General features: G+C 40.9%; 1 protein-coding gene across 1 annotated transcript; it reads left to right on the top strand.

Annotated features, from left to right (window-relative positions):
• Positions 1–1,420: 1,420 nt before the first annotated feature.
• Positions 1,421–22,461, top strand: gpm6aa (glycoprotein M6Aa). The gene is made up of 7 exons (XM_052065038.1): positions 1,421–1,715; positions 14,717–14,909; positions 15,925–16,081; positions 17,295–17,448; positions 17,618–17,694; positions 18,174–18,239; positions 19,742–22,461. Exons 1-7 carry the CDS (start codon positions 1,679–1,681, stop codon positions 19,892–19,894), a joined length of 837 nt encoding a protein of 278 aa, XP_051920998.1. The 5' UTR covers positions 1,421–1,678; the 3' UTR covers positions 19,895–22,461.
• Positions 22,462–23,229: the final 768 nt, after the last annotated feature.

Below are 23,229 nucleotides of genomic sequence, written 5' to 3'. Positions count from 1 at the left end.
GTGGTCCCAATGTCACTGATGAAGCTCACGACATGAGGCTAACCCCTAAAGAGCGTGCGGGTTGCGGTTTTTCCTTGCCTCATCAAAACATCCAGATTAGGTCGAGTTGGCCCGTTGATACGTTTTTGGGCTGAAACTGAAAATGCCCTTTCGGGCCATTTACCGCAGCTGACAAATTTTCCTGACATAGAAATTTGTAGTGCGCCAGCATCAGTGGTTAGGTGGTTCCCCGACACCGGCACCCCGTGGCCCTGGGTCACTGAGCCAGCGTTAATTTCAGTCCCTACAATGACATATGCCAAATTAGTGGTACAGATAGAAAGCATGTGCAGCAGGTTACGGTGATTAAGGATTGTAATGGAAATATGTTGACTGGTGCCAATAGTGCCCTGGATTGGTGGAAAGAAAATTCTAAGGAGTTGATGAATGAAGAAATAAGAGTGAAGGAAGTGTACAAGGGGCAATTGTGGTTGTGAGGAAGTAGCAGTGATTCGTAAAGGAGAACAAGTGTTGAGGCCAGCCATGTTGGATGTATTTGAGACAGTGGCATTGAACAGACAACAGGATGCAGCAATGGAGGTGGCGCGAATGAAGCTTTCCTCTCGCCGTGAATATGTTGGATAGCATTAGAAATTAGCTGATCAGAGAAACAACCATGGTGTTGGATGTTTTGGGGACAAGGAGAGAGCAGACTGAAATGGTTTGGATACATCCAGGGGCAAGATTGATAGTTGATTGATTTTAATTACAGAGCACATAGCATGAAACTAAAACATGCATGTTGCTGGACTGTGAGTGGAAGCCGAAATACCTGAAAAGACCCATGGTATTCCACACAGGGAGGCCATAAATTCCAACCCAGGACCTCAGAACTGCTAGGCAGATGTGTCAGCCACTACTTCATCATGCTTGCCTCATTTTTATCTTTCAACATTTAATTAAATGCACCATCTGTCACTATCAAAGAAAGCCCCAAATAATAAAAAGATAAACTAAAATCTGATTGAATCTTCCTGGTAATGATGAAAGAATGTAAAATGTTTTCCATCTTTCATCTCATCTTTCAGAGAATTGGGACAGGGAATCATGGGAATCATCACTGCCTGCACAACAGAATGTGTGCGACTAATACGATTAGGCAGAATCCTATTTGGAAATCAGATGCTTCCCTGTCCCACCTCTCTTTTTTTTGTAAGGGGTTGTTGCATGAATGCAGAAGAGCAAGTGGCTTTTTGGGGGGGTTGAACCATTTGTGTGTGCGTGTGTGTGTGTGTGTGTGTGTGTGTTATGGAGGGGGCGGGGGTATCCAGACGCTCGTCGCAGTCTTACCGTCGCGGATTTCACCTGTCTTGCCGAGCACTCGCCCACCCCCTTCCCCCACCACACATGCGCTTTTGAGACCACCCTTTGCTCCACGCAGCCCCCCCCCCCTCTCTAACTCCCCCCTCTCCGCCTCCTCCGCTAGGGACCAAGGAGGGCTTTTCAGCACTTGTTTAGGCAGCGTGCAATGGACAGCACCACAAAGACGGATGCTTGACAGAGAACTGACAGCCTTCCCAGGAACCGCCACCGCGACTCGGTCAGCATTTTGTGGACTAAACCATTTGGCGTAAACAAGTCGAAGACCCCGAAACACAGAGAGGCTTCTTATACACCGCTTTAAAACACAACAGATACGATGGAAGAAGACATGGATGAGGGGCAGACCCAGAAGGGTGAGTCGTGTCATCTTTACAAGCAATATGTCGACTTGTTGTTGTTGGAATTTACAGTCGAAGGAGGAGCAGCTGTTTGCTCACTTCTTTTGTGCGTTGAGTGGGAGCACTCGACTGGAGTGCTCACGTCTGCGTGTGTTGTGTTTGGGTCGTCGGAGGGGTGTGAGCCAAGGGGGTGGGGTAGGCTTTCGGGGGCTGCACTCAACTGCCTTTGTTTGTTTGATGAGGCTTCAATGTTATGTACGGCCAAGCCTCCACATTTTAAGCCATCAGAGTCCAACCAATGCCTATTCTGTATTGACTATATATCTTGAAATTAATTCATACCGTAACCAAGTGTTTAACTCATTTTGCTCATTTTACTCATTTTTCTCCCTCGAAATGAATTAAAATACCACCGAATCGTTCCACAAAAAACACTCCCCATTAAAAAAAAGCACTGTATCATGTTTTTTTAAAAAAATGAAACACGCAGCAAATGAATACATTCGTGTTATTGCACACACCGAGAGATTCATGTGCATGTAAGAGGCGTGGCCTCGTAAGTGACGTCGTATTGGCCAGGTTCGTGTGCGTATCATGTGGGCCTGAGTTGTAGCTGACAGCAGCCAAAGCCATTGGCAACTATGGCTCTCCTTGCCCACATGCAACGGTATCCTTTCACTTCAATCGAATGGCTGTGTCTCCAAAGTTTGCTTGTACCACACAAAGCAAAAAATTGGACTGAGTGACAGCTTGAATTTGAACAGCGGAAGAGTTGGGGCACCCGTTAGTTAAACAAAAGCCACTATATATTAATACTGCAAACTGCTGCATGAGTGATTCAAGACATGATTCCCACTTTTGGTTACATTTATAGGTTAATTATTTGCGGTTCTTAGAGGTTGCACCCCGCCAACAAAATTGGCTTTAGATGATAAACCCAACCAACTTTGTTTAGAATCTTTCATCTGTCTGGCGTATCTGCTTCTGAGTGGTCAACATCATTATCAAGAATTCGTCAAAGCCCTGCCATCTGCCCAAGGTATCTGCTTTAAAATGTCTGAGTTGCTCTTAAATTTCAGACATGGGTCCTTGAGACTTTTTCATGCTTCCTGTTATGATTGATACGTCAGCCCAATTTCGGGTCAATTGGTGAAACTGCTGTTGCGGGGCAAAATTTAAAAACAAAAAAAAAAGTCATGAAGTGCTACTGAGTGACTTTGGGGGTTTCACATCATCACATGAGACATCCAGGAGCACCATCTGCAAAGTTAGAAAAAAGCCTCTATTCACGTTTGACCAATCTACAAAAAACTGGGAGGTCAATCATAACAGTCCATATGAAAAAAGTCTCAAGGACCCCTACCTGTGATTGAGCAGGGTGTTACCCACTAATTATGTTTGAAGAAGCCATCTCTGCCTCATACTACTATTGAAATCCTACAAAGGAGTTTGCCCAAATCAGCCCCAATTGGAAATAGGTAACCTGTGTGATGTCTGAATTTTGAAATTTGATGATCATGGAATGAGGATGTGAATAACAAGGCATTGGCTGTGACTCCTTCAAGAATCCATGATGGAGTCCCCTTCCCACAAAGCCCATTTATTACTTGTGACAGCTCCTGTGGTACAAGCTGTACTCTTTGGGTATGTTTAGAACCTCCATTCACCTCCGAGATAGGATGGACAATATAAGATAAGATATCCTTTATTCGTCCCACACTGGGGAAATTTACAATGAACTGTTGCCATGGAGCTGACCACCAGTAGTCATTACCATAGTTGTCATCACCTCCTCACTCACAGCACGCCACCAGAAGGTGGAAAAGAAAAGCACAAAGAATACAAAAGAGAACGATCCAGAATGAGAAAGTCATCCATAAGCACCCAATATGGGGCGTCTTCTGGATTTTCTCAAACACTGCGATTGGCAAGGACCTCAACTTGGCTCTTTTGCTTGTCATGATTCTTAAGTGTACGCTGAGGCCTTGCACAGCTATTCAGCAAAGCTTTTGCCTCGAACACAAATGCTCATTGGAGCAAAAGAAGCATCCATGCAAGCTGCTCGTGCATTTCGACAAGTCACGTCCATTCTTTTTTCGGAGGGTGGGGGTGGGGGGGTCAACACATCTCTTTTCTTACAAATATTGCACTGGATCTGTAAAGCTGATGATTTCACGTTCACAAGCAGTGGTGGGAACTAATGAAGCGCAAATACTTGCAACTTTTCAGGTATCACGACATTACTGGGTCAACTGGCCAACGCCCTCTTCTACTGCGAGGTAACTACTAGTCATGGAAACAAGGAAGCAAACGAACAAATCAACGAATGAGCAAAACAACGGGGCATTAAGTACAGTGTAAGGAAGTTAAAGTAAGCTACAATCTTCAAACAAGTGTTTGGCCTTTCTGTTTCTGTATGAAAGCACAGCAATACCAAAATAAAAGCATTTAAAATAAACGCCGGAAGCTTATGTAATGATGAATTAATTAATTGACAAAGACGAACATGAAGAACATTTTCGGCATAATTATAGTTAGTTTCTTTGTTACAGCTGCCGCTGTTGTGAAAGCGCTATATAAATCTGCATGTATTGTATTGTATTGTATTGTATTATTTAGCTCTATAAATTCAAGATGTAGTTTAAGTTTATTTGTTTTAAGCGCTCCTATTTTGAATTTTTAATTATTTTTTATTTCGTTCAGAAAAACGTTTTTTTTTTCCAAATTGAGTTTTAGTTATTCCATTAGTTTTTATTTACTATGATCACCTTGTCGTGCACCACTGCGCTTACTAAAGAGCAAGCGGGACTGTAAATTCACTGACAAACAAACGAATGAGCGAATATGCGACTCAGAAAGAAACAATGGAGCGGACCTACTTTGGACCTACTCCCTCTGCGGACCTGAAATTGCATTTGGCATTTCAGACTTTCAAAGGCTTGCATTTCGATGAGTTACGACTTGGAGTGGATGAGTCACAAGCAGCAGGCGGACATTTTGCCCACTTCGCAGCCTAGCAAAGGTGTCGCTACTTTGCACCAGAACGCACAAAGTCGACACGAGCATCAAGTGAGCTGATTTGGATTCACTGATCACAGGACAGTGAGAATAATGTGAAAATAAGCGGAGGGAGGTTAGGACATTTTGTTTGAGTGTTATGAGTCTAATGGAAAAAGGGTGAATCGAACACCTGTTAGTGTCTGCCTCGCCAAGAATCTTCTCTGCAAGACGCCACTTGGCCTTCTGTTCATCAGTCATATTTAATTACACATCCTCCACCTTGCGATCCTGTCGAGCGCAGACTTCCACCAAGGCCGAATGATCCGAACAAGTTCAACATCAAACAAGTGGGCAAACCAAAGAATGGCCGCGCTATCTCTCAAATCGGGGACAGATGGCTTTAATTTCCACTTCAGCTTTAACACTTTTGTTTTTTGTTCCACTTCAGCCACTTTTTGAGTTTTCTCTAAGTTCATCAGCACCATGAGCATCCTTTACCGATTGGCCGGTAGATATCGTATGGATACAGTGTTCATTTTAACCTCAGTTACCAAATATGGTTTCTTTTGCTCTTAAAGGGCTTTGGGTGTCCAGCAAAATGGAGAAGAAGAAAAAAATAAAGCCATAAAACAATTAAGAGTAAAGAGATTTAATTGATTTGCTTTAACACACTTTATGTCCATTGGCTCTCAGCTTTGAGTAGCTGGAGTTGCGATAGTTGCGATGCTCTCAAGTTAGAAAGAAGTGGGGCGTCTTCCCTGTGCTTTCCTATAGTTAACGTTCAGCACCCCCACCCCCACCCCCTCAGGCGACTGTGTTTTTCAGCTACCACCTCCTCTTTCTCTTCCTCCTCGCATGTTTAATCAACCACTATGGTCGTCATGACGACAGCAGCGCCAAATCTGCGCCGGGGCCTTGAGAGCCATGACCCACTTAGCGTACGTCAACAAATTCAGTGGGACAATAAAGTGAGTGAGACGCATTAGCCGCATAGCGCAGCCCCCCTCGGGGCATAAAAGGCTTCGTTGCTTTTTTCTTTTTCTTTTCCTTTCCCTTCTCTCTCATCTTCTTGTCAGCGAGGTAGGAATCTCAGCGTGACTGCCGAGGAGTTTATTTAATAATGTGTTTTGTCGAGAGTTCACTCCAGGATCTACTGGTAAAGGCTAAACGTGAGGAATAGGAGTTCAATTCAGTGCATCACAATCGATGGCGAATGAATGACACTTAATTGAATGCAACCCCAGCCGAGCCTTTTCAGAGCGTGGCCTTACTCCCGCTTCCCCCCTTTGCAGTTGAAAACACGACGGGAGTGATCGATAACACCACGGACGGTTGCTTTGTTGTATTTCGTGTTTAAATTGTTGTTTCTCATGCTAGTTTGGTTCATGCCTGTTTGTTAGTACAGCAGGATGGCAGGTAGTACAGTGCACTCCGCTTAATAGAACATCATTGGGCCGAAGCGCTTCTGTTCTACTAAGCGGGGTTTCTATTAACCGGAGACACTTTATTAGGTACACCTTCAGACACGTCGACGACCAAGTTATGCACGCAGAAAAACCCCTGCTGACGAGTTAGAAGAGATATTTCGACTGTGGACGTCCATATCTTTAATCAAACAACAAAACAACAACTTTAATCAACTTCAGTCAAACATCTCAAATCACGAGAAAAATTTCGTTACTTTTGTCTGGAAACAGGAGTCCGTAATTTTGCGGTTGACTTCCCTCTCAATGCGCTGGATAAGAGGGAAGTCCTGGAAACCGCGGGCGTACCTTCTGAGAATCCGGCAATGCATCGTATCGTCTGAGTATGTCCTTCTTATCCGCAGGTGATAGCCCTCGTCTCTTGAATGAAGTTGAAGCCATTGTGACGTGTGTGTGTCTATGTGTGGAGTGACGCGTGCTACCTGTAACTGTATACGGCTAGAACTACCGCGTTTTCTCGCGATAGTGGTACAGTATCGCGATAGCTACACTTCGTCTCTCTCGTCTCTTGAATGAAGTTGAAGCCATTATGACGTGCGTGTGTCTATGTGTGGAGTGACGCGTGCTACCTGTTACTGTATACGGCTAGAACTACCGCGTTTTCTCGCGATAGTGGTACAGTATCGCGATAGCTACACTTCGAAAACCACTAGTTTACAATGTTCATTGCTTACGGTCTGTTCTATTAAGCGGAGATCTGTTCTACTAAGCGGAGTATCTTTATAGGAAATTGCATTAGGCAAATCCGTTCCGGAGCCTTTTGCTCTATTAAGCGGATTACTCTATTAACCGGTGTTCTATTAAGCGGAGTGCACTGTAATACCACTTGGTTGTTTGGTGGAATGCACATGCAAGAAAGGAGCACATGGGTATATTTGCTAAAAATATTAAACTGGGTGTTTTCTATCAGGCAAATACAAAAGTTTGGAATCACTTCCCAATGCTTATTTTTTCAAACGAAAAGCACTGTAGGTTATATGTAGATACACACACACACACACACACACACACACACATATATATATATATATATATATATATATATAAAAGATATAATATCTCACAAAAGTGAGTGCATGGGAAGACAAACGCTCGGCTCAAACGTCAACTAGTCAGTGTTCAGCTTGTATAAGGGTATAAAATGAATTGTCCCATGAAATAACTCAACACACAGCCATTAATGTTGAAACCTTGAGTAACAAAAGTAAGGTTACCACTTAGGGACGTGCTCACTTTTGTTGCCTGGCTTGGAAGAAGTGATAGATAGATTTGTTATTGCCTGACATCAGTTGCAAAACGAAAAATAAATAAATAAATAGGAGTGTTTCAACTTTGGTCACACTGTTATCGTGTTAATACATTTTTGTTGACATACAAAGTAAACTGCAGCAGTTGGCATTGGCTGAATTTGAAATATTTAATCACCAAAGCATGTAACAAGCATGTTTTGGTTTTGAAATTCACATACATTTGTTGAAAGTGTACATTTGTTGTTGTTGAAGTGTATATTACGGCCTCATTTATTTCTCTTCAAAATGTTCATTTTTGACCTCAATTGTATTCCTTCGAAGGATGCAATTTACTGCAATGCAATTTATTGGAGGATAACCTTAACACTCACAATACTGCTGATTAGATCAGTGTGCGTGTGCATGTGCGTGTGTGTGTGTGTGTGTGTGTGTGTGTGTCCCTTTTGCCTGTCAGGCATGACACTGACAGATGGAGGAGAAGTGGGAGATGGGAGGGGGTGGTGGGAGGGGGTCATCCTCTCTCTGTATCAGTGCAAAGCCGTCTGTTTGACTGTGTTTGGCGTTGTAACGGCGATGTAAAGGCCCGCCAAAAGTCATGACTATGTACGTACCTTGGTTTAAATTTCACAGTTCGGCTTGCATCATCCAGTATTTTGGGAAGACCAAAAGTTTCATTTCATTGTGAATATCTTGGTTATTCTACCTTTATCATGACTTTAACTCTTGTTTTTTTTCCCTACCTTGCCGTTTTCCTCGATAATAATCATTTTGCAACAGTTGCACGTTTTTAACCCAAACGTACCCATTCATTTCCAAGGAGAAGGTTTAGGGTTAGGGCTGAAGTTGCTGCCATTCAAAATTCAAAATGTTCAGCTCACTCTATTGGCCTTGCCATTCCATCTGAAATATTTCACCTGCACAAAATCTTTTCACACAATTCTAAATCCTTCACCCCAAAATTCCCCATTCACTTTGAATGGCGCATTCAACAATTTGCTCCCGTTCTGCATTTGAAATGTTCAGCTCATTCCAATAACCTTGTGACAACATTCCCACAACTCCCACATAACAACAACTCCACATTTTTCACCCACATATCGTCCGATTTTCTCAGCTCAGCTCAGAAAACTGAATCACCGATGGATATTGCACGTTCCACCATGACAATTCCACACAATTCCGCCCCATTATCATTCCATGTCATTCTATATCTGTTCACATTTTTATTTGTACATTTTCACCATTCTCATTCCAGTTTATTCTCTATTCTTCAATATCATTCAACGCCATTCCACATCATTCCATATTTTTCAATCTCATTCTAGATTATTCCACATGACATTATTTCCATTTTTTTTACCATAGTTAAAATTTTTTTGTTGCCCTTCTTTTTCTTTTTTTTTTTTAATCAAAAATAAAAACTCAGAGGCCTCTTTTATCCCTCGTGTACTTGGAAACAAGTCAGTCGGTCCTAAATTGTTCAAATCCTCCCTCGGACGATTTTCCTCCGTCTCAGACTCCTCATTATACTGAACTTCTTCTCCGTTCCTTCAGGTAACGTCGTTCTCAGCATCAATAATAAATGCAGAATATTCTGTGCCCACCAGCGCTGTCGAAAATGATAGATTCCAGATCTCGCGGCAGCCCCTTCACTCGCCGTTTTATGCCGCTGCATCTCCACAGCTGTCGAGCATCAGTAGATTGTTGAGGACGTAACAGCGCAACCATTGATTTTTTTACAGTTCTCTAGTGCAACAAGAAGCTTTAAACTCTAAGTGAGGTCATAAACTCATGACAGTGTGACATGAAGTCTTATTGGGCTTGTTCTGGCCCGTGCTAAAAGGTCATTCACTGACCGGTTTCTGTTGTTAAATTATAGTTGTGACCGTTTTGCTGCACCTGAAAACTTCAAGTTGCTTGATGTTATATCGTATTTCTTCTCAGAGTTTTATAGCAGACATACCTCATTTTGACGTCACTATAGCCCAGGGATGGTGTTAGTATCATGCAGTGGTGCCATTATTTAATTTGGACGCCGTACAGTGACATTTTTGAGACCTGTAATATTTCTTACATTAACTCAGCTGTTTTTGTTCTCATTTTTTTTCTTTTCCACCCTGAAAAAACGGTGTGTGTTGGATGTACTCAATTTTATTGAATCAAATGGATGCACAAGATAAAATCATCTGGATCAAGGTAATTGAAAATAGATGTAAACTCTAATTTGAAAAAATAGCTGGATCCAGTAGCTTTTATTTCGCGCATTCACTTGACGATATGAAATTGAGTACATTTAAATAATACCTTTTTCAGTGTATTTAGTCTTTTTTATAAACTTTCAATATATTATGTGAAATGATTGGTTTATTGATTTTGTAAATCATACAAAGTTTAAAATTACCGGTATTGGTCATTTAAATAAAACTGATAAATGTATATGCTAAGCAATTTTATAAACAGTTTTAACCATTTTATTTCGGCAAGCTAACAAACATACTTCACGAACTGACTGACTAACTGCCTATCCACCCAGCTACAGTATCCAACAGACAAATTGATTCACTAACTGCCAAGCTATTTAACACAGACCAACCCATCAGACAAACAGACTTCCAATGACGAAACTATGAGCTTGTGAGCTGACTGACCATTTAACAAACTGACTAAAAGAAGAATTGACCAGCAAACAACAAATCTTACTAATTGACTCATTAAATACATATCTGGCTTCTAACTAAAAGACTCATTTACTAACTAAGCAAATTAACCGACTGACTCTCTAATTGACTAGCCAACTAGTCAATTAACTGACAAGCTAACCAACTAATCGGATTTAAAAATTGGGAAACTGAATAACTAATGGTCTAATTGACTGACTGACTGACTAACTAACTCTAAATTAGCTAACTACCTACTGACCTAAATACCTAACTGGCTTCCGACTTAAATAACAGATTAATTGACAAGTGACAGGTTTATTAGCCTTCGAACTAACTAATAATGTTGGTCCTTTGCTTTCTCATTTTGCTCCGTGATTTAATCTTTTTTCCAGCACGTGATCATGAACATCCTATTCAGTGCGCAAGGGTTTTTGTTCTGCAATGAACATTGATGATGCAGGCCAGACTGTGACACAAGTCAACATCACCTCTGGTCATTTCCTCTCATTAATGATAGAAAGTGTTATTGATCAATTTGACATGAAATTGACTCGATATTTCGAACACGCGCTATATTGACATAGATGTGGCAATGCTCTCTGGATGTAAATTAGAATAGAAGCTGTAGTTCTTATGTTATTGCAAAGCAGAACGTTTTTCTTGGAGAAAAGAAAACCAAAAAAGGCTCACCCACCATAGTGCGGCCCGACAACTGGGCGCGTCAGTACAGTAGGCGTGCATGCAGATAATCCGGGCCAACCTGGAGCTGAGCCAGCAGCGGCTACTTCATATTCTCCTTCCACTCGCGGCAGAATTACGAGTGACGGGATGAGAAAAAAGAGGGGGAGTGGGATGAGGACAAAGACGACTTTATAAATAGAGACTCTGAGAGCAGGAATCCTTGACTGTCAATGAGGTAATCTTCCAAACAGCAAGAATCAGGACAACATTTGTATTCTGCACATTGAACCCGTTAGGGAAGCGGCCGGAGTCAATAGACGGGTTTGTTAATTCATTACAGCGCACTGATAATAAACCTCGAGAGCCGATAACGTCTTGCACAGTAAATCAAGCTGGCTGAAAAACAGCTGTGCCTATGTGACAATACTTCCTTCTAATGGCCAAAATGTAACCACTTGCTTTTTTTTTCATTCCAGAATTGAAAACAACAAATGAAAATAAAACAATCAAACAGCGGTGTATGTTTTAAATTGTTTGAAGCTCAAAGCAGAACGAGACAAATGTTATAGTTTTTTGACAGTAAAAGGAGCTTGAAAACAGTTTTGCAGTTGAAAACAATCATCACAGGTCTGAAGTCTTTCATGTATAATGCTGGGGAACACAATTTGGGTGGAGTTTGGTCTGACGTCTGTTTTAAACAATTTTTGGGTGCGGAATCAAATTCGTCAAGTTTTTCAGCTATCAGATCCCATCCCATCCAATTTTGAATCCGCTTATCCTCATGAGGGTCATGGATGTGTTGGAATCTATCCCAGCCGTCTTCGGCAGTAGACGGGGTGCACCTATAACTGCTTGCCAGCCAATCACAGAGCACACATAGACGAACAACCATTCGCTCTCACAATCACGTCTAGGGACAATTTGGAGTCCCAAATCAACCTGCCATGCATGTTTTGGGAATGTGGGAGGAAACCCTGGCAAAACTTGGAAACTCCATTCCAGGGCTGTAAATTTTTTGTGGATCAACAGCCAATGTGGCTGGTGACTTTCCAAAGTTGCCAACGAATCCGAATTTCCACCAGCCAATTGTTTTATTTTTGTTGTTGATGTTTTAACTACAGTATCTCCCTCACACTCTCTTTTTGTTTCTTGCACTGGATGCAACATAGACAACTTCATGAAAAGAAGTTCACATATGAGTATACACCGATGGGCTAACTTGCTGTGTGGACAGACAAACATACAGATTAGCAGCAGGTACACTGCGTGTTTGCGATGTGCCCATTGTGGGAATGCTGTGTTTATGATTGCTGATGACATCATGCTCGCTTTCAATAGAAAATGCTGTATAAACATATTCTAATGTTAGCTGGTTATTTGCATTTGACTTTACCCACCATTTTGTTGTTAGATGCATCAATATTGGCAATAAATGTATTTTGTTGTTTAAGTCACCCGATTATGACGCGTCGTTCAGCATATTGTAGGTGGTGTTCGGATGGTTCGGTTGGGGTTCGGGTGGTTCGGTCAGGGTTGGGGTACTGTACATTTTCTTTTAATTTTTTAAAAACGTTTGTCTTTAAAGGTTTATCTTGTCCTAAAATTTCATTTCTTGAACTCAATGCTTGAAATATGAAGTTCATGATATTACATCTACGTTTGAAAATTGACTTCATTCTATTTTTATACCGACAAAATATGTCTTTATCCTTGTAAAGATTGTGATTTATTGTCTCCAATTATTTGTTATTCCTGCGTTGCACAAATGAAATGTCCTGGTGTTTTATAAGGAATGGACAACAACAACAACAACATTGATGGGGATCCTCGTGGCCGAATAGCTGCCGGCCTGAAAGATGAAGAGAGTCGCCCTTTAGCACATCCCCCTTACGCCAATTAGCATTTGTATGAGGAGCCTGTCACCTTTCCGTGCAGCTGCATCCTTGTTGGCTGGTCCCTAGGAACCGCATCACAACTAACACGCAGATATCAACGGAGAGAATGACGTAAACACGCAAGGTCAAAATCTGCTTTTTGAGGATCCAAATGGCATCTTTTTCTCCACGCAGTGGATTGTGTTGTGACAGCCCGATCAAAGTACATTGCCCACGGCAACAAGAAGAGCGAGGATTTTTATTTTTTTTATTTTTTTTTTTATCCCACGCCTTTACTTGCTTGTCTCTCAGATCTCTCAGAGAGTACCCCCACCCACCGCCCACCCCACCCCACACACACACCCTCACCCCCGGGTTTTGCGGCTTCACACTCTTTTTACAGGATGTAAATGGGTGTGATCTTTCTTCCCCAAATGCTCAAAAGACCGCAAACGCTCAGCTTGGATGGATTCGCCATGTCAGACATCATCTCACTGGATAGGCTATTTATTTTTAATTTTTTCAGAACAATATGACAAACTCAATGAGTGAATACAGTATACACATGCTGATTCTTACAAATCTTCAACCAATTTTTGAGTCATTTGAGGCAGGCGAGGACGCCTGAATATCTAAAATATTATATTTTTTTGGTTTGTTTTAATCTGACTGTCTTCTTCTTCTTTTCCTTTCGGTTTTGTTTTAATCCGAGATTTTGTTTGCTCGAATAATTTATTTTGCAGATCTGATCAATGATGTCATTGACCGATTTGCAACTTGTGACATTACAACCGATCATTGATTTTGTATAAAATACAAAATATCTGCCAATCAGACCTGTGCCCGTGTTCAAAAGGTTAAGCGGAAGGCCAGCACTAATCCTTCTACTGTATTTCCTAATATGCTACCTTTCCATTTTGCTCATTTGTGTCTCATTAAAAAAAATAACAAATAAAAAAACAGTTGCCACATAGCTGGTGATAAGTCCAACAGCAATTAGCCCATTTTACCACGGTAATCTGTGGAGAGAAACTGTGCTGGAATGAAACTGAGTGCAATTTTGGAATCAGTATGCCTATTTTAGTTTTAATCAGCATAAAAATCTAATGCAGCAGATTTTGTTTTAATTAATTGCCAATATGAACAAAAAGTCTTTACTCCAGGCAAGGTAAATTTTGTAATTCGAAATTACACAAGACAAAATGGCAAAAATCCAGGTTAAGGAAAAACCCAAAACAAGAATCTATTGGAACAGGAGCGCCTATAAACATGAATGGGGCGTCTAGAAAATATCTCTTGAGCATAAACCGCGAGGAAGGTCGTTAATCCGACAGAGACTGGGCCTTTTGACAGTCCTTAAATACTTCACTAAGACTTGATTGGGAAAAAAAGACCTGTGTCTTGCACCGCTGAAGAGGTGCGCCCTTCCACTCTAGCTGGTGCTGCAAAACAAAACAAAGTCAGAGACAAAACATGACAGATTTGGGGGCGTGGGCACTAAGAACCGTACCATCAAGACTAACACGTTTCAGCAAACATTCCCCAGGTGCTATTGAAGGGCAGATTGAATTTGGGGCAAAGCAGTGCTCAACCACGTTTATAACCCGACCCCTCATGCTCCAGGAAAGCCTTGGCATACAAGAAACATGGGGTTAAAGGTCTGGGGTCGCAGTGTTAATCCCAAGCAGTGGTACGAAATGTCAAAACAAATTGAAGGCCCAATGCAGGTATGCGGGAGAAAAAATGAGGCTGGCTGTTGAATGGTTTGTGGCTTTAAATACTCTTGATAGTTGGAGGATACACTTGTCAGTACTCATAATATATCAGCCACAAACTGAACTGTGGCCTACTTTCCCCATCCACTCGATATATTTTTTTCTGCTCTGCATGGGTGCCCGCCGACAGAGTTTTAAATTTGGGAGATCGTAAATGGCCAAATCGTGTTTTACCGTCAGAGTGAAGCTGCAGCATCAACTGTTCTTGTAGTCCCCGTGGAGTGACCCCCCCCCCCCCCCCCCCACTCACTTTTGCATGTGTGTGTATGTGTGTGTGCATGTGTGTGTTTAGGGTGCCTAGAATGCTGTATCAAATGCCTGGGCGGGATCCCCTACCCGTCGCTCATTGCCACCATCTTGTTGTACGCCGGTGTGGCTCTGTTTTGCGGATGCGGCCACGAGGCTCTTTCTGGAACCGTCACCATCCTACAGAATTACTTTGAGGTGGTGCGCAGCCCCGTGGACGCATTGGATGTCTTCACCATGTGAGTAGAAAAAGCATCACCTTCAGAACCTATTAGTTAAAGGACAGGAAGGGCAACTGCCTTGCGCTCGGTAAATACAAACACAGTGCAGCCCTACCTCTGACTATCAAACGTCGAGGCGAGCGAGATGCTTTTGGGAGGGGCATCAACCTTACTAACTTGTTTCAAATGATATCACACAACTAGTGGCATTGAAAAAGCCTCACCCGGTTTTGGGGCTATCGCAACAAATAACAAATTAGTGCTTTGAATGTCTAAGTGACATAATTTATACTGTTCAAAGGGGTCTCAAACTATGGGCCTTGAGGTTTGCTTTCCTGCACATTTTAGATATTTTCCTCCTCCAACACACCTGATTCAAATGATCAGCTCATCAACAAGCTCTGCAGGAACCTGATTATGATTATGATCATTTTAATCAGATGCGTTGGAGGAGGGAAACATCGAAAAAAAAATGCATGAGTGCACACTTCAAGGCCTGGAGTTTGAGACCCCTGGTTCACAGTTTTCCTTTTGAACTTGTATGTCATCTTTGTCTCTTAAAAACTAGACACATTATCGATGTGACACTAGAAGTGTCAAAAAAAATAATGGGTTAATCGACAACTAATTGCTGCGATTCACTGGCAATCAGTTCAGGGTGTACCCCGCCTGATGCCTGAAGACAGTTGGCAATGGCTACTCCAATCCAAAATGGACAATTTCCTGTTCAATTTTGGGCATGGGTCATCTCATGAGAGACATGTCCACCCAATAACTTAATCGGTTAATCTGTGAAACAAGCAACAGGTGCTTTGTCGTATCTTGAAGGGTGAAGCTCCGTGATTCATAATGAAATTCAGTGTAAACAAAATCAAAAAGGATAGTGTGCTTTTCCTGGTGTCATGATTCAGTTTCTGTTAGTCTCCTGTAGGTGGCAGAGCTGTTGCAGTCTTTCCAACTGTGCGCCACTATTTAAGGACTTTCCTGCGAACCACTGACTGACGTATAATTTTTTAAATGTATCTATTTTCAGGATTGACATCATTAAGTATGTGATCTACGGCGTGGCTTCGGCCTTCTTCGTGTATGGCATCCTGCTGATGGTGGAGGGCTTCTTCACCAGCGGGGCCATCAAAGACCTCTACGGAGACTTCAAGATCACAACCTGTGGACGCTGTGTCAGTGCTTGGGTGAGTTTGGGTGTACAGCTTCAAAAGTGGATGTGGAAAATATGTAACATTGGCTAGTATAAAATTCGAAAATGTTCAAATCTTCAAATCTGTATGTTCAAATCTGACTTGATAACGTTGCTAACTGGATACAGAAAATGAGCAATAAATGAACAAAGTAACGCCACGTTGGTATTGAATGCGTTTCGCCTCATAATTACATTGCGGCCCAAATCATTCAATTACCAGGATGGGACAATAATGAAAAATGTCGTTTGGAGGAGCCGACACGTAATGAGATTATGTCAATTGTGAAATTAGATTGCCAATCTGCAGCGTTTTGCATGGGAGGAAGAGGAATTCACCAGGATTTGTGCTCATTGGCCAATAAGAATGGTTTTCTTTGTTTCATTTTGAATTGTTATAGTGCCTAGGTCATTTATTTCATTGCACTAAAGCTAAAATTTTTTTTTATAAACCTTATTGCGCAAATGCAATTTAGATCAATATAGCAGATACGTCATCCCATTTGGGAAATTAATCATTAAACTGTATTATGAACCAAATTTTTTCATCTGTCATTAATTTCATGTTTTTAGGGGGATTTTCGAGGATAAATCAAGAGCTTTTTTTTTGCGCCTGCTTCAAAATATCAGACATTTTCCACACCGTTGTCAAAGAAAAGCCATTACTTGGAGATTTCAAACGTTTTGTATGCTGTGATGTATTACTGTATGTTCTTTCAAAAAAGGTTGAGGAGAATGGGAATGAGGTCAAAGTCTAGTTCTTAACACGCAAGGCTTGCTGATACAGTATACAGTATATTTTCCAGTATTTCAGAACAAAAATTATTGTCTGATGCCAATGACCTTGCCCTATGCTGATAACTGCCACTTCGATTGTATTCTGAGATGTCCTGTAAACTATTTGTAGTTCACTCTTTTGCATTTTTTCAGCTTTGGAAGGTATCCTTACTTGCTTTGGAAAAACATGTTTTTTTTTAATGTGTGTTATATCTGGACTACCCTAAATTGCCACAAGACGATGCAAAAGCCCTGGCTAATAGCAAACTCGTTATTGGTATCAAGGAAGTATGCTCAAGTAATACATCTTGACCGTTCTGAGGGTTTACTGTATCAGGAGCCGTTCTTGACTTCTTTGACATTTTTTTTTTCGTACAAATATTCAGAAAATGCACATAGTGGTTTGGCATAAGGCTAATGTGTTGTTTCAGTTCATCATGCTGACATACATCTTCATGCTGGCCTGGCTGGGTGTGACGGCGTTTACCTCCCTGCCCGTCTTCATCTACTTCAACATCTGGAGCATTTGCCAAAATGCCACCGTGCTGGAGGGCACCACGCTTTGCCTGGACCCGCGCCAGTACGGTAGGGATGGCCAATCCCCCGTCAAAACGTTAAATGGCTCATTTAAGCTAAAGTCCTTGGGGATTTGAACCATGATTGTCGCATGCCATTAGCCACAAGGTGGTCAACCTCACATTATCTAATTGGAGCTGCGTTTGTAGTACAATAATGTACATCAATTACATTGCAGGTATCGTGGCTATTAGTGAAGCAAAGACGGTGTGTGCCGGATCTGAAAAGTTCTACAAGATGTGCGAATCCACTGAGGTGAGCTTGAATGATTGCCAGATGGAAAACTGTCAATAGGAAAACTCATACTTTACTACTCATACTTTAGGCGGGTGTGAGAAAAATCACCACCAAAAAGATGCTGAAAGGTAGCTGTAGATTCATAACTGTAAATGTATCTTGTCATGTTACACTGACGCTATTGTGCACCAAGAACAAGTGACATCCTATTTAGTATGACATCCTACTCTTCTGCACCAATTGGTTATTTATTTGATGCAAAAGCATATTTTCCCGAAGTATCCGTCATTTGCCCCTGAAACATCTCAGAAGAGCAATGGTGCCCTGTTTATGTCATCTCTATTAAAATGAAGACTTTCTTAGTCAAGCATGAACACAGAGGAACATGATTTCATTTTTCCGCCTCCTTTCTCGGCTTTGAACAAAAAGATTGCAAAGTGTGTTGACAAAAGAATCGACAGCTGTGACGTATGTTTTTTTTTTTTTTTTCGTGACAGCTGGACATGACATTCCACCTGTTCATCTGCGCCCTCGCCGGAGCAGGAGCCGCTGTCATCGCAATGGTGAGCTGCCACTTGAACACTGTGGATGCAAACTCAACCGACAATCCATTTTAGATTGCGTAGCGCTCACCATCACTAGGGTCGAGGGTAACCTGGAGCCAAGCCCAGCTGACTTTTAGTGAATTGCAGGGTCACTGCTCACTTTTTGGCAAGAAAAGCAAGGTACACCCTGGAGTGATTGTCGGCCAAATTCAGGGGACGTATAGACAAACATTTGACACCAATGGGATCATTTAGAGTCTAAAATTGAGACTCTTCAGTGACTCTAACATGCACGTTTTTGGAGTATGGGAGAAAGCTAAAGAAAACCCACACTGTCTGTCTGTCTGCCAGGCTAGCTAGTTTTTAAATGACTGTAACTAAGGGGCAATCCTTTTTGTTGTGGCTGGTGGGCAGTGTCGGGCAGCAGACAACCGTGAATCTGCGAGGAGGCGCAGTGAAACGGCGCCATTTGTTTGCTTCCTTTGCTTCTTTCGGAGGGGGCCTGGCATGTCTGGCGTTGTCTTGGAAACAGTGAGAAAAAAAGGAGAGGTGATGGTTTCAGCGCACACGCCTACAGTGATTTCCAAGGAGCTATTTTAACGGAAGGAGAACGTTTTGATGATGCCGCGTAAAATATTAGGAATCCAATTTCCCAGATCGGAGATTAGTGAAATTGGGATTGGACTGGAAATCATTGTCAATGTACTGTATAATCAAGACGTCGGAAGGCGATCAATGTTAATTAAATGTGGAGTCTGTTTGCTCAGGTGTCAAGCAAAAACAGTTCACCAAATGTGGAAATAGTGTGCATGTAAATAGACTGTCAGTCACTGCGGTTCAATAATTCACTTCGTGCTGCGTTGCTGTGGAAATAAGTCCCAAGAATACAGCCGGCATGATGCTTCCCTCTGCTGGATGTTTGGGGAACCTCGCTATCAAACTTTCAACAAGCATCATGTGCATTTTAGGTTTCTCTATGTAGAGCTTTCAAAATGCGTCATCAAAGTTTTTTTTAAAAACATTTTTATTGTATTATGTGTTAATATTTTGGTTTAAGAATGCGAAATATTTTTTTAATATCATTACTCAAAAAATTTAATAAATAGATGACTGCAGCCGTACAATAAAGTCAGATTTGAACATGTGAATTTCAAAAAGGAACATTATCCTCGTATTTTTATGCTTTTTTTTCTGGTCCACACACACTCAAAGAAGTGCCCTCTTTACGTGCGTGGGTGACTACAGCATTCACGATGGAAAGATTAAACAAACAAACAAACAAAAAATAATAATAAAAATCATAAATTAAAGTAAGATACAATTCCCAAATTAATGTTTGATCGCCTTTCTTTTCTACAGCCGCACAGTAATCCAAAAATCAACGTGTGTTTTTTTTTCAATTTTAGCTTTATTTCATTAGTCATGGATTATTGGTATGTGTGTACCTGCATTAGACTACTACGGGGACGAAATAGACATCCTGAAATCATGGGTGTTCTCTTTCTACCATTTCCCTCCAGATCCACTACTTGATGGTGCTGTCGGCCAACTGGGCCTATGTGAAGGACGCGTGCCGGATGCAGAAGTACGAGGATATCAAGTCTAAGGAGGAGCAGGAGCTTCACGACATCCACTCCACCCGCTCCAAGGAACGGCTCAACGCTTATACATAAAAAGCCGAGCTCGGGCACTCCCAAGGTGGATGCGGGGGAGGGGCTTCCTCGCCACGACCACCAATGTCACTGGTGCATCACATGACAATGTGGTTTGGGCGAGGGTCCACCTCAGCCGCAAACAGCATTTCAGCTAACAAAAAAGAAGCCCCCTTACCTCTCTCGTGGATGGTGTTTGTTGTCATTCTGGCAGTTGTTGAAATATGAGAACAGTCGTTTAGTGTCGATTAGTAGGTGTCGTGTCGTTTGTAGAATCACGAATAGTACAAGGAGTGGATTTTTTTTAATGTTTTAAGCTTTTGCTTGTGAAATAATTATTTTGCTGAGCCTTTTTTCCCTCCTCTTAACCCTCCTGTTATGATTGCTCACCGGTCAGTGTGACCCACTGCATATTTAATATATGTATAATAAATTTAAAACTGTTTGAAAATATTGAAAGAAAATAACAATACTGTTTGGATTGTTTGGCACACCCAAAATGTTCATGGGTCATTGTTACCCACTATATGTTTAGTCATTTAAAACAAAATATGTTCAAAAAGAGAAGAAAATAAAAATAAGGCTAGCAAAATAAGAGTAAAACTTTTTGATCAACATTTTTATCTATACATATTTTTTTGTTTTGAACAGGTCAGTGTGACCCGCAATTTCTTCAATTTAAAAATATGAAAACAACAGATAGGGGGTGATACTCTTTGTTTTAATCTTTCTGATATATTTTGAAACACCATGTTTGTTCAAGGGTCAATGTGACCCATTGCTTGTTTGAATATTATTTTTCTTTAAAAAACAAATAAAAAATAAGTCAGGCCAGCAAAATATTTTTTTTATTTAATTTGGGGATTTTTTTTGCGTTTCTTTCAAAAGAAATGTACACAAAATTTTAAATGTTAAAATCGGTCAATCTGACTCGCAATATCACAGGAGGTTTAAGATATTTCTTGTTGAGTTTTAGGTTGACACGTAATTTATTATTGATTCACGAGGAGGTCAACAGGGGCTTCAAAAAAGGTTCTTAAGCACATTTATCATCTCATGTGTGATATCGATGTACTGTATGTGAACGACTGATGTATTCCGGGGAAAAAAATAAAAAATAAAACACACAATAAAATGTTTGCCAGGGATTAAAATCACTAATCACAATACAATAGCGACTTTATATTTTAAGAAAAAAATAGCGACACAACAATGAATACCAAAATCGATCAATGACTCGCTAGGTGTGCCAAGCCTGTTGAACAGGGAAATTATTTTTGGACTGATACACATGTATTAATGGGATTAAAATTGCGAGAAGGGATCATATATGAATCTCTGAACTGTGAATGATTCCACTGTCACTAAAGCACATGCTCTCATAAGTCACTCTTTATGATTATGACTGATAATGTTGTTTGAATAAATGTAGTTGGGTTTTTTTTTCTCTGCAGACTCTAAACTGTATATAGTGATATATCAAAGCATTCCAATGTGTGGTTAAGCGCTACAACTAGAGTTATGGAGAGATAAGAACGTTGGTCCACTTAGAGGAGACATATTGTGCAGTGTGGTCACAATTTTAGACAGTTAGTTCCCAGGTGTCTTCAGAAAAGGTTGCTGACATTTTTGGGTTAAAATATCCTCGAAGCATTATTACACAATTTTCTACTTGGTATCGCTTGATTTTCGGTCATGGACGGAAAAAATTGCGAGGGCGTAATCATGTAAATTAGCCGTACTGTTCCGTAATCTGGCAAAATTACGAACGGTTTACGTGCGTTATAATTTTCTCCGCAAACAGAATTTAACTATTGATTAATTTCACACTTGATGAGTGTACAGGTACTCCAGAGACCAAACTATGTGTACACAAAAAAAATGAAAGGTCATTTTTCCATAATATGTCTTCTTTAAGAAAACACTGATTGTCGGAGAAGATGTCTGACAGCTGATTGGTTGTTGGGGAGGAAAAATCCAAGACTGTATTGTCAGTGTTTCATTCGCTTATACGAGTATTTTCTGTGCTCTCAATTGGAAAATTGTACTGTTAGTAAAGACTGTGACTCTAGATGTTATTTGTGGCATGGACATGCATTCATATACAGTAGTCGGGTTGACTTTAAAAGTTACTTTTATCTCACGTTGTTATTTATCTTTTATTTTATTTTATTTTTGGTTTACATTTTGACACTTTTTGCCTGTCTTGCTGGACCAGCCCTTTTGTTTCAACGTGCAGTACTAAAACCTTCCATATAATGATGCTTCATGCAACTGATGTAGAGACGTAGTCGTTTGAGTTGTGATTTAGTTTGTGATGAGGAAACGTCCTAAAGCTTAATACGTGTACTGACATTGCTTACTATGTAATGAGCCCGCTCTTTCTCTTTCTCTTATCGGCTTTCTCCTTGTATTTGTCTTTTTGTACTTTCACTACCGATGCTTCGTAGCCAGCTTTTCATGAAAATAAGGGCCGGGGGGGAGATGAATTTGTTTGGTATACATCCATGTGCCAACAGCTCGAAATGGCTTATTTGACCTGTATGATCAAATTTGCTCGCATAAATAAAATTCACTTGTGTACTTGAGGTGATGACGTTGGTTGATGGATGGCCCTTTTAAAATGAGTAACTCCTTTGTGAACCACTGGATCTCGCTATTGCTTCCTTTACGGTGCAAATGTAAGGTTTTAAACACAATAACCACAACAGTACAACTGAAGTATTACAATGTTGTTTTGTGCGTGTGTGTGTGTGTGTGTGTTTGTGAGAATGCTCAAAATGATCAACAAATTTAACGCCAAGCTCCATCCATATAAATTCGTACAGGCAAAACTTTTTAACCATTTAGTGTCGTTCATCTGTCTCGGATACGTGCTTCCAGTTGGGGCTCATTCGGGCAAATTCCCTCATGAGATTCATAAAGTATGAGCCCTGGAAAACTAAACTGTCTTACTTCCTATTCAATTCCAGCCATGCATCCTTGACACTTTTTAATGCATCCAGTTACATTACACATGTCGAGCCAACTTGCAATCTGTTGCCAGTCATAACTTTTGTACGCACATGACACATGGACAAGATTCACACTTTGGTTGTTTATCAAGTCCCGTCATATTTTAAAGCAGCTGTATTTATAGAAAAACGGAAAGATTATATCTTAGATATTCTAAGAAAGATGGATTTTTAATATACCCGTGAGAAGGTAACATAACAAGGCAGGGTTATGCACCCACAAAAATCAAAACACAATTACAACACTAAACTTGGAATGCAAAAAAAAAAAAAAAAACTGAATTTTTTCGTTTGTTTTTTAATCAGAACCTGTGCCTATGCTACCTTTTGGGGTAGAGCCTT

This window comes from Hippocampus zosterae, chromosome 1 (genome assembly GCF_025434085.1).
Source record: "Hippocampus zosterae strain Florida chromosome 1, ASM2543408v3, whole genome shotgun sequence".
Lineage (NCBI taxonomy): Eukaryota > Metazoa > Chordata > Actinopteri > Syngnathiformes > Syngnathidae > Hippocampus > Hippocampus zosterae.
The sequence above is the reverse complement of the archived record's forward strand: the minus strand, read 5'-3'. Positions and strand labels throughout refer to the sequence as shown.

What these genes read in the sequence shown, in the direction of transcription:
- gpm6aa (XM_052065038.1), top strand. Translation starts at nt 1,679, where the DNA reads ATGGAAGAAGACATGGATGAGGGGCAGACCCAGAAGG. An exon ending in TGAGGGGCAGACCCAGAAGG is followed by an intron (nt 1,716 to 14,716) that starts GTGAGTCGTGTC and finishes GTGTGTGTTTAG; the next exon opens with GGTGCCTAGAATGCTGTATC. An exon ending in AGATGTGCGAATCCACTGAG is followed by an intron (nt 17,695 to 18,173) that starts GTGAGCTTGAAT and finishes TTTTCGTGACAG; the next exon opens with CTGGACATGACATTCCACCT.